This window comes from Lissotriton helveticus, chromosome 5_1 (genome assembly GCF_964261635.1).
Source record: "Lissotriton helveticus chromosome 5_1, aLisHel1.1, whole genome shotgun sequence".
NCBI classification, from domain to species: domain Eukaryota; kingdom Metazoa; phylum Chordata; class Amphibia; order Caudata; family Salamandridae; genus Lissotriton; species Lissotriton helveticus.
The window spans coordinates 1,326,193,735-1,326,206,168 of NC_136065.1; the positions used below are offsets into that span (position 1 = coordinate 1,326,193,735).

The following is a 12,434-nucleotide window of genomic DNA, read 5'->3' on the forward strand; positions in this document are numbered from 1 at the left end:
AGTGGCTGGCCTCCAGGGTGAGTTTTGCAGGGCAGTGCTATCTGCGCCTCTTAGGTATGTCACCCAGTTAAACCAGCATTTGAATGATATCCTAGCTGTATCCTTACAGTTGGACAGGACCAATTTAACTGCTGCGGTCAGTAGGTCTAGAAGATCCTTGTCCTGTCATGCAGGGAGTTGTGTAATGTGACCTCCTGAGTGAATGCTGGAGCGCTTTAAAGTATCAATAAAGTTGCAGAAAGTTCATTTTGAAGATATTTGTTAATTTCCCAACAAATAGTATAGTCTTTAGAATCATTCAGTGTCTGCTGAAGGTTTAATTGCTCTGATAAACAAAACTGTTACGGGAGACATAGATACTCCTTGTGATACAACCTTTTATATGTAACCATGCCTTTAGACAAGTAAAATCAAAGTGGTTTGCTTGCTCGTCTGAACGTTTTATATGCAAATTTAATTATCGAGTTGCAAGTGGCAATTTACCTTATTGCCTCTCTCCAGCAATGTCACTCTCTTTATTCTCTAACACTCTCACCGCAAGGAAATCCAAAGGGAGCCATTTTATACATTCACTCTGCGCTACCATTTGTGTTCTGACAGGAGATTCGAATCCCTAAATAGTCTGTGCTCAGCCTCAGAAATACTCACGTCATGTATGATTACTCTGTGATCTACTTGGTTTTCATGCTCATCACTTGGATGCTGATTATGAGAAGAAATTGAAGATCCTATAATTGAGATAAAAGTGCATTATCTGTAACAGCAGCAGTGCATCCAAGGTATCTTCCATGGACTAGCGTGGCAATCTCGCGATGGTTCATCATGCTACATGCATGAGTGAGAACCAGGCATGCTCCCATCTACTGAATACGCATGAAACGTGATTTGTGAATGACTGCCTATAATTACAAAAGTATTTTTAATGAGTATGGGGATGCTCCATTTTGTTTCAGGATCACAGGAATGTGACTCATACATTGTATAGTGCAAATTTGTGTTGTTGTTTCGAGAGGCTACATTCATGTTTCTCCAAAAACGTTTGGTATCCACTTTTGGGCCTTATAAGGCCTATAAGAAAGTCATAAAAGCCTGTCACTTTCTAACAAGAAGACATGTTCATTTTCCTGAAATAGACTAGGGTGTCTCAAAGATGGGCATTTATAATGTGTCCTTGAAAACCAAAATTAGCCAGAGCTAGCAGAGGAGGTATCATTTAATTAATGTAGGTGAGGATCTTTAAATGTCACTGGCACAACTGTGACCTCGTTGGACTGTGAGTTTGCCCTGTCTCAGTCAACTGATTCACCATGTGATCTTTAGGCCACATTCTGTCTCCTTGTCTCTTTTTTGCCCTGTAGTTGTCTGGTTGTTTCTAGAAGTAGTTGCTAGTGCAGTGTGCATAATACAAGGTATCTTCTGTAGGTCAAAACAGCATAGTAAGAACTTACCAATGTTGGGGATCATAAAGTTGACATGCCGCAGTCCCTCACCATCTTTAACAAGGCTGTTTCTGTCAATCCCAGCTTCCCGAGTGTTGGCCCATGGACGCCAGTCCGATCTGCAGTGGGAGTGTGACTGTTCATCTTGCGGCGATGAAGAGCATGATGGGTTGGAAGTGCACGCATCTCAAGATAAAGCACGTGAGTATGTGCATCTGTGGACCTTGGTAGGAACTGTAATTGAGCCAAGACAGGACAAGATAGCAACAGGGGCGATTGGATTCAAGTGTATCCTACTTGGGGTGGTGCCCGAAATCGAAAACAATCTCTGGGAACCATTCAGATTGCAGATGAAGCGGTCAGCAGAAAGGGAGTAAAATTAGTAGGGGTGGCATCACGATGGGTATTGCCATTGATAATAAACCTGTGCTTTGCCGGTGCATATGTGTTATTTTTACAACATTTACAACCAAGGAAATTGGCACATTTAATTTATCTTAGTGACTTTGGTTGGAACTTGCTGCAGGCATCTCTTTGTATCCAGCAATGTTCTGTAAATGTCACTGGTTATATGGTTTAAGTGATTAATGCACTTCTGTAATTTATTAAATGTATTTCTCAGATTTGAATTGTCTTAAAATAACCATAAAATAGCTGCCTTCTGTAAAGCATTGCTTGGAACCTATAGGTAGTGGGATTACATTCCTGTAATATAGCTCAGAGGGTCAATGTATATGTTGCCGATATCATTGTGTACTGTGCCGATCAAAAGGTCCAGTTTTGGTAGAATAGCTCACGGTGTTGTCTGCCTGTGCAAACGGTTGCATGAAACCTGCAGGTAATATAGCTGAATGCTGACAGGCATCAACTCAGTCAATCATTCTTCTTCTGTTGAGAACATTGATTTCATGTGTTTGGGAGGAATACATATGTATTATATAACTCTGAAAATTAACGTTAGCATTATTTACAATGTAAATTGTCGCTATGGTGTAATATCTGCAAGTAGACCTGAATACCTTGGATAGATACAGAAGTTGAGAAAGTAAAACACTTTCTTGGTTTGTCTCTTTGCCGTTTTGTTAAGTTAAAAGCAGAATATATCTTTGTTTCCCTGGTGGGTTTCAGAGTCTGAAAGGGGAAACATCCATCACAACGCAACTTTTACGACACACTACCATTACAACACAGGATTTACAACGCAAGTCATTACAACGACTTGCGCTGGAGGGCGCTGTAGGATAGGGAATAGTTTAATTTACTATCCAAAACCTTCCCTACTATCCACTGGGGACTGGAGTTGGAATAGTAAACTATTCCACTATCCAGCGCCCCCAACGCAAGTCGTTGTAACGACTTGCGTTGTAAAACCTGCGTTGTAAAGGCATACGTAGTAAAAGCAAGCGTTGTGATGACATACATCCGGAGAAAGCCAAGTGCAAATGGACAGTTGTGCTGCTATTGACTCACAATGCCTGATCACATCTACAATGCTATCTTTTTAACATAAATAATTGGGTGCTGACAGGAACGGTGCTGAAGGGGCTGATTGGGGTTGGTAAGAGCCTCTATTCTCTCATTGCTTCTGTATAATATGTTGTTGCTTTCAGAATTAAAACCATCCTTTACACTGACAAAACAATACCATGATACCAATACAACATGGCCATGAAACCAACATCATGATTCACCAATAATTATAAAACACCCACCCCTCATAATGCAACTATAGTAGCAACCCTAATTTTAATGTTGTATCTAGACTTCAACAATTAACATACGGGAGGCTCAAAACAGGTACCGCTATGTTCCGTGCAGTACCCAGCAGACTATCAAATGGGGATTTTCCTCCTGCTTTCTGCTCCACCACACTGCCAAAGCAGCTTACACTAAGAACCCTAAATCCTAACACTAAGCCAGGAGAAACAAGTAGTACTCCTGGCTTACTGCTGAAATGTATTAGTAAGCAGAGAAGACTAGAAAAGTAAGGAATTCCTACCCGTACACCAATATTGTTGCATAGGGGCATGAATGTGCAATGATGCTACCGCAGGCGCAGCATGTCAGGGGAAGTAACACGGAAATGTGGAAATTGCCTATTATGTTTGTGTACACAATTCACCATTCCGGTGAGTTATTGGTCAACTATATTACCCCAAATGGGGTCCTCCTCGTACCAGTCCAAAATGAGGTGAAGCAGCCTGCACTTCTGACACTCACGAACTATTTCTATTTTTATGTCCGATACGCACATCAGGCTCCTTCCACTGTCAAGCATCCTGTCAATCAAAAGAAGACCAAAAAGGAGGTGCTGAAGAAATGCTCACTGGGAGGGAGGGGCCCTGACTAAGAAGAGGGGGACTTGATTCAGAGTAATTTTTACTGGTTAGTAATGATGTAATTACCCACTCATCGGTCCCATTCGGCCCAGTTCATAATCAAATGAGGATTTCACAAGCCCCCCAAATGAAATTAGTTATGCACAGACTTATCAAGGTATATTATCAACAAGTTACTTCATTGCTGCCTTGACAAGATTTGAACGAAAACTATTAAAAGTTTCATCCAATGCATCCAAGCTGTAGTTTCCACAAATGTATGGTTGTATGCTGATGCAGCTGCTTTATATTTCATGTATGGGCACTCTTCTGCCCATGAAGCCGAGGCAGATCTGGTATATAATCCTTGGATCTAGTATGAGGCAGTTTCCCCAATTGACTTATAAGACTGCAAAATTGTCTGCCGAATCCACCTAATCTGAGTCAACAAGGCCATTTTATTTACCCTATTAATGTTTCAGAACAAAATAAAGAAGATTTTGAGACTCTTGATTTATTTATATGTTGCAAACAAAGTCAAAGGGTTCTCCCAACATCAATGGATGACAAATCTTGCTGTATCTCATCCCCCTGAGTATTGGAAGGATTATTTCCTGGTGAAGATGACATTCATGGTATTGAATGTGGGATGTGGTCTCAGGACCACCCTGTTTGGTAGAATCTTAAATTAGGGGACGTCACCAATAAAGACCCCTGATTCCCCTATTCTTCTGGTTGATGGAATTGTCAACAAGAAGGCAGTTTTCGCTGTTAACCATACCATCTGTATAGTTTCTAAATGCTCAAAATCTTCACCCTATAGCCCTCCCAAGACAGTTGGCAAATCTCAAAATGGGATCGTTGATGAAGAAAGTGGTTTTCCATAACCAAAACCTCTTCAGTAATTTACACACAAGAGAGGTCAGATCTCCCCAACCCCCTAAATGCTTGTGGATGCTCACTTAAAGTGCTAGAGTCGAGGGAGTTTAATTTTTAAGAAACCCTTCTCTTAGAAATTCCAAAATTTGGTAACGATCCACTGAGGCAGAATTTAAGGATTTAGTAGAACACCATTTTGAGAATGAGCTCCAATGTTTTTTGTAAGAGGCCCGAGTAGAATCTTTTCTAGAAAGTTGGATATCTTTTGCAACCTGGCTAATAAAACGAATCCAAGTTTCAGTCTCGAATCCAATTGCTTCAGATGTCATAACTAACCTAGATGCAACTCCCGAAATCGTAAGGGAGAAGAGCTTATCGGGAGTCTAAAGAATGTGCCCTCGTACAGGCTCATCAAAATGGAGAACCATGGGCATCTCTTCTGAAAGCATGTCACTGATAATCTCTACCCGCTCACCCACCCGAGTCTTCTGCAGCACCCTCGGGATGAAAGGAGTTGGGAATGAAAGTGTAGAGAAGACCTTGTGGCAAAAGGAATCAAGAGAGCATCCACTCTACAAGCCTATGGACAATTGATCTCGGAACAAAAACTGGAAGCATTGTGTTCTGTTGAGATGCAAACATATCTATCCACGGAAAAATTCAGTGCTCCCTGAATGTAAACAGCTCTGTGGGATAATTAGTGACTTTCTGCCCATAAACAAATTGGAGTTGCTAGTCAATTTAACTGGGAATTCTTGGTTCAGATAACATTCCTGTACCAACAATCAGACTCTTCCCCTTCCACAGAGGCTGAAAAAACTGAACTGCTTTCAGAACTGCAGCCAATTCTCTCCTTGTGCCATGCATTCCCAGTCCTCTAAGGTGGCTCCCCATCCCCACAAACTGGTGTCTGTAGTCAACTGGAGTGGAAGGGTGAATCTGAAAGGAAATCCCCTTCTCCAAGTTGGGAGTGTGCAAATACTAACTTGGATTTTGAGCTCTCTCCAAAGCCTCTGGACTTTCCGCTTTGTAATTTCTCAAAGCCGATTTCCAAATATTCAAAGGGTGATTCGCCAGGGGCTTCAGGTGGAAATGAGACCACGGGACCACTGCTGTCCTTGAGGCCAACAGCCCCTGGTTCCTCAACTAACTCTTCACCATTGCTAATGGGTGAGGCCTCGAAGCTCACAGATTCCTCTGTTGTGACTCAGTCCTGTCCTCAGAGAGAAATACAGAACCTGTCTGTGCATTTAATAATGCTCCTATGAACTGTCTGGCTTGGACTGTCGTCAACAGAGATTTGATTGTTCTATTTGAAGCCTAGCCAGTGAATGTCTGTTATCGTGATCACAGCCTCTTGAACCTTAAAGAGAGAGGAAGCACAGATTATCTAGTAAATGTAAATGTAAATGTAGTTGAGCTTATATAGCGCACAGCTACCCGCAGTGGGTTTCCCGGCGCTTGCTTAGGGAACCCTTCCTGGTATTCCCCTGTGAGATAGCAGGGTATCCACAAGGTGAAAGTCAGGCATCCCGCCGCGAGGGGCCGTTGTGGAGATTAAGCAAGCTATTGCCCAGAGTCGCAGAGTGTGAACCCGTGAGTCGAGGAGGCACCGGGGCGAGAATTATCGAGTCCGTGGAATTTTTAGCCCAATACCCCGCCGAGGCGGGGAATTGAACCCTGGTCCAGGACCGATCTCAGCTTCCGGGTCTGCTGCCTCTAACCCCTGAGCCACACTTCTCCACAAGTCATTGAGATAGTTGGAGAAAGAAAATCCCCTAAATTGCAGAATCTCAACTACTGGAACTAATAGTTTGTGAAGGTTCTTGGAGATGGTCACAATCACAAATGATGCTTGGAATTGAAAATCCTGCCCTTCCATTGTGTAAACCTTAAGTGGGGTTGACTGTCAGGATGTATAGGGACATGAAATTAGGTGTCCTCTAAATCCAGTTTTACCAAATAGTCGCCTTCTTTGATCAGAGTGATAACGGCCTGTACCGTGAGCATTCAAAATTGTTTGAGGGAGACCCATTTGTTTAATTCCTTTATGTTCAGTACTGGATGAAAAGTTCCATTTGCTTTTTTTTCCACAACCAAAAATGAGCAGTCGTGGTGTGTTTACATGTCATGGTCAATCTGGTCGACTGTCTCAGCGGTGAAGAGAGTTGTCAGGGCGTGGGGGTAGAGGGAATGACACACAGTGCAGAGAGCTCTCTCATCCTCTTGTTGCTCCTGATTGTATCAGGGAGGATGTCTCGATTTGAACCCTCATCAGTCAGATAAATGGCACCTGGGTGGCAAACTGTTTAACAAATAGCTCATATTCCACAACTTTGAAGGAAAGCATCTCCTTCTCAGAAAGTTTAAAAATGTCCCACAGATTGTGCTTTGATTAGTGGGTGTTTTTTGTTGTTGTTTTTTTTAACTGTTGACTTTAAATTCCCCTTGTGTTTTAAACTGGATTTGGATGTGATAGGTGAAAATTATTGTGTGATGTGATAAGTGCTCTTTCTCCAATTTCAGGTCAACTTGCCTCGAGACTTATGATGGTTAAACAGGGGCATAGTGAACTATTTTGAATGTGTGGAGATGGTTGAGGTGCAATACATTACCCTCTATTTTAGACGAGTGACCTTAACCTTCACCGGCATCCACACCGGAAGAATGCCTTGGTGTGGGCAAGGGAATCCAACATCGGTCCACGAAGGGTGGATATGTGCCAGTGTTTCATGGTAACCACTGACCATGTAAATGAGTATATGAAATTCATTATATGTAAATTTGTTATATGTGAATATTCATAAACATGACCTGGATGGGCACTTCTGGACCTACTTTGGACATCCCTGCTGTAGGCTGTTGGTGCAGTCCAACCATGATCGAAATCATGCAATCCACAGATCATGACCCATTGCAGGACACGTGGATATGGAAATATTCTCTTCAGTGTCATGCAGTAAAACAAAACATGATTGTCCACTGCTGCAGATGTGGGGCCATATGCATTTCAGCACTGCACATCAGTACCAGATTTGTTTTCCCACTGCAGTAAGGTTAACTTGGGTTCACTGCATCAGAGAGGTCTTGGGGTGGTAGAAGAGGACTCCTGTATCTCTAGTGACTCAGTATTGTCCTGCTTCTTGACTATGGATCTGCTGTTTTACACATTCAACAGTCATCTCCACAGTTACCACTATGAGAACTTCTGCCAGTTTTTCAGACATTTGTATTCTTTGATGGCAGAAACGGTGGTTACATGGAATCAGTTTGTTTTCATCCAAAAGCTGGGTAATGCGCTATACAAAATAGGAACGTGAGAGGTGAATCCCACTTTCTGAAGGAGGCCTTCCTGACCTCTGTATATTTGTCACGAAGGAATTTGGAAACATTTATACTTTCTTCCTTGTTTGTGTTCGTCAGGAGAAGAAGACAAAGGAGAGACTGATCCACCGCTTCCATTTCCCACTGTGGAATGACGAGGATGAGCCTAATGGTGAATCCATTATCAAGTTCCTAGTTGCGCTCCGGCAGAGTGCACCGGGCAGGAAGAGATCAGCTCCCTTGCTGATTCACTGCAGGTGAGGGTCCATCTAATTGTTATTTACATATGCTTCTGGAGACTATTGTTCTGGAGACTATTGTTTTTGGATTATGGGGGACAAACTGTCGGTACTGCCCATCCACCCCAATTCAAACTGCCCTTAACCTCACGTGTAACTGGGACCAAGACCTACAACGTACTCTAACCAAAATTATTTAATAGGCCTGTTTTTTGTTCTAGTGCTGGAGTGGGCCAGATGGGCATTGTCCTGGCTCTGGACTGTCTGCTGCACCAGGCAAAGACTGAAAAGAGTGTGGATGTATATGGAGTCACCCTAAGGATCGCCAAGAGCTGCTGCTTCATGACTCCCACACTGGTAAGGTTTGGGAGGGGCTTTGCATGAATGGGACGGGGTATGTCTTGGGCACTTGCAGAGGACTTTGCTTAAGAGTATGATCCCAACAGACTCTGTTGTGAATGCTTGTGAAAGTTGTGAATTAAATAAGGGAGTGGGGTGTCAGACAGAAAGCATGACTGAGCACTGCTTACAAAATTAGGACACGTGAGCCTCACCATGATTTATCTGGTAGTATTGAATCTTTTCTAAATGTGCTCAACAGTGTTACACAGTTAGTGTCTATCAGCTCTACTCACATGTTTGTGCCAAATACATTGCCTTCGCCAAGATGTGTGCTCCACCTGGGTCTATATTTCTTCTAGATACATGTATTAATCTATCACAAAGATTAGATTCCAGTACCCATCCACTATCTTAAGCAACCGAACAGAGCCGTCTACATAAAGAAATCTTTAAGTTTGTTTCAGATGTATTACAGATGCTATGTGTGCATTTGCTCAGAACTGTGCAGTATTACACTTTAAATCATACACACCAATAGTTCTAATTTGGACAAAAAATCATGACATGGACAATGCACAGAGGTTGTAAGAAAGAGGATTATTATTTGGGGTAAGTTGTTGCCCAATTCAAGGAATAATAACTATCTTAGCAGGGTGAACCCCAATTGTTACTACAGTTACATGAGCTCAATCCCCTAGTAGCAGTGGCACAGAGAAGACAGGCTTACCTTTGGTTAATATGTAAAGTAGTTATCTAGTACCAAAACAGTAGGCCAGTCAAAACAGCAAACCATAAAATTCCCAAACTGAATTAAAACAATTGAGTAGATTTTAATAAATAAATTACACCAAATCGACACATTTCCAATAATGGGACCTCAGATGTGCATTTTTTAAAGTTTTATGTGAAAATAGCACCAAAAAGGATTAACAACCAATAATAAACTGTGTTTGAGGTAGACCAGGGCCTAAGCTCGCATTGAGGCCACACAGAATGAATTTGGAGGTCACATACACGAAGCAGGATGGCAGCAAATGATTTTACCTTCAGGCTTAGTCTGCAAAATGGAAGTCCGAATCTCTCAGCATGTCAAGGCAACAGGCTGGATCCAAGAAGATCTAACTGAATTTGGAAAGACGTTGAGCAAGGGCCCACTAAAGCCTGAGATTTTGTCGGGAAAAGTTCAGAGCAGTAAAAGTCAAATTCCAAGCTCAAGGCATACTCTCATTAGACTGATACTTTCAGCATCTTCACCTGGTCTAGATCTCTACCTTAGGACTTCGTCACTGAAATAGATCTCAGATTTCTCCTTTAGGCAAGGCAGCAGATTGTATATGAAAACCACTCTACAGGGCTGGATACCTTCTTGTTGAGGTCCTACTGAAACTAGTTTGCTGCTGTGGTAAAGCTCTAAGTAGGATGAACCTGTTTCTTCAGCCTGGTGAGGTTGTGTCTTCACCGGACCAGCTTTGTGGGTTTGTTAGACCTGGCATCCTTGGCATGTGTGTCCCTTGTCTTTTTTGCTTCTGATCGCCTGTTTTTGTCTGTGTGCTGTATTTCGTTTTTGATGGTTATCACATAACTCTGACCCCATTCCTCCCTCACTAATCAGGAAAATTAAGCACACTTTCGCACCTATATGGGGCAAAATCATTAACAGCTCCCTAAAAAGTGGAGTGGTCCCTGACTGCCTAAAAATGGGGCAAGTTACCCCCCTGCTGAAAAAACCAGGCCTTGACTCAACAGACCTGAACAATTTCAGACCAATATCTAACCTCCCTTTACTCTCCAAAATACTGGAACGCTGCGTACTTCTGCAACTGACTCAACATCTGGACAACATCAATCTCCTAGACCCCCTCCAATCTGGCTTCAGACAAGGATGCAGCACAGAAACAGCGATGCTGAACATCATCGATGATATCCACGGATCTCTTGATTCAGACAAATGCTGCCTCCTCATTCTCCTTGACCTCTCCGCAGCATTCGATACGGTGGACCACAAACTCCTCACCAAGGCTCTTCAAGAGAGAGCTGGCCTCGGCGAAGTAGTTCTCAAATGGTTCTCCTCATTCATTCACAATCGAACACAAATCATAAAAATCAAGAACTTCACCTCCGAAACCCAGCAGGTCAATAAGGGCGTCCCCCAAGGATCGGTGCTCTCGCCTCAGCTTTTCAATATCTATATGGAACCACTCTCCAAATTACTCAGGAAAGCCAACATCCGCTTCCACCTCTATGCGGACGATACACAAATCTATCTGGAAACTTCCTCTCTCACTGACATTCACAGACTAAACAATGTCCTGAAAGATGTTCAACAATGGCTGACAAACAATCACCTGAAACTGAATCCAGACAAAACTGAGACACTCCTCATCTCGAACAAGGATGACAACCCTCAAATCACCGAATGGCTAAAAGCAATTGATGCCCTCAAAGGAAATCTTACTCTAGCCGACTCTGTCAAATCTCTTGGCATCATCATAGACCCCAAATTAAACATGACAAAACACATCAAGAACGCGGCCAGAGGTGCTTTCTCTAACCTCAGACTTTTGAACAAGATCAAACCCTACATCCCGGACAAGGATCTCAAAATGGCCACGCAATCTCTGGTACTGTCAAGACTGGACTATGGGAACGCAATCCTAACAGGTATCCCTAAATCGAGATTGGCTCCGATCAAAACAACATTACATGCGGCAGCCAGAATGATCACCGGCATCAAAAAATCGGATCACATCTCCCCAGCACTCAAGGAACTCAAATGGCTCCCAGTGGAAATGCGAAGCAACTTAAGAACGGCCTGCCTAACCCACAAAGCCCTCCATACCGGCAAACCCGAATACCTGGCAAAAAAACTCAAAAAAGCAGGCCAAGCCAGGAATCTGAGAAGCTCCAACTCCTTCCTGCTCATCCTACCTAAAACTAGAAAGAAAAAAACAGCGGACTGCTCGTTCACTGGAAACGCCCCCAAAATCTGGAATTCCATCCCCCAGCACATCAGAACTATTTCATCTTTTGCGGAATTCAAAAGGCAACTCAAATCCTTGTTCCTTACCCGCTCCCTCGGTTGCGGATAACCGGGGCCAGTAAGCAACCCCTGTACTATTGTGTCTACAACTAATCTTGTAACCAAAGAAGTTCGGCAGCACAATCATGTTCCGCTTACTATGTTACTCCTTGAATGCGAATACCTTTCATATGTCATGTTTATGCAGATCTCTGTCTTTCTCTTACTGTAAAGCGCTCTGTTACCTCCGGGTCTTGACAGCGCTATAGAAAACTTCCTAAATAAATAAATGGTTTTAAAACTCTGGGCACTTTTTCTCTGCTGACCAGTGCTAAAGTGCAATTGCTCCCTGTGTAAAAAGTATCTGTAATAGGTTTATCCATGATTGTCATATTTGATTCACTAGTAAGTCCCTAGTAAAGTGCACCAGGGCCTGTAAACTAAATGCTACTAGTGGGCCTGCAGCACTTATTGTGCCACCCACATGAGTAGCCCTGCAAACAGATTTCAGACCTGCCACTGCAGTGTCTGTGTGGACAATTTTAAACGTCCATGTCGACCTGGCAAGTGAAACAACTTGCTAGGCCCTAACCTTCCCTTTTAGTACTTGTAAGGCACCCTTAAGGTAGGCCCAAGGTAGCCCCATGAGCGAGGTGCAGTGTATGTGAAAGGTAGGACATGCACTGGTGTGTTTTACATGCTGTGATAGTGAAATACTGCTAATTCCGTTTTTCACTATTGCAAGGACTATCTCTCTCATAGGTTATCTTTTGAGCTGCGTATAACATTTTAAAATTGTAACTTCCAATTGGGATCAGATAGAGATTTGGAGATTGGGGGTCTCTGAACTCTCAATTTAAAAATACATATTTTA

At 42.8% G+C, this 12,434-nt stretch overlaps 1 protein-coding gene across 2 annotated transcripts in view; it reads left to right on the plus strand.

Moving 5' to 3' along the window:
* LOC144755356 (receptor-type tyrosine-protein phosphatase V-like) overlaps positions 1-12,434 on the plus strand; it is a 704,907-nt gene that overhangs the window by 639,234 nt on the left and 53,239 nt on the right. For both annotated transcript variants that reach the window (XM_078644168.1, XM_078644167.1), the window contains 3 exons: positions 1,524-1,640; positions 8,060-8,217; positions 8,421-8,556. In XM_078644168.1, the coding sequence (XP_078500294.1) occupies positions 1,524-1,640; positions 8,060-8,217; positions 8,421-8,556 (411 nt within the window). The remainder of the gene's footprint in view (positions 1-1,523; positions 1,641-8,059; positions 8,218-8,420; positions 8,557-12,434) is intronic.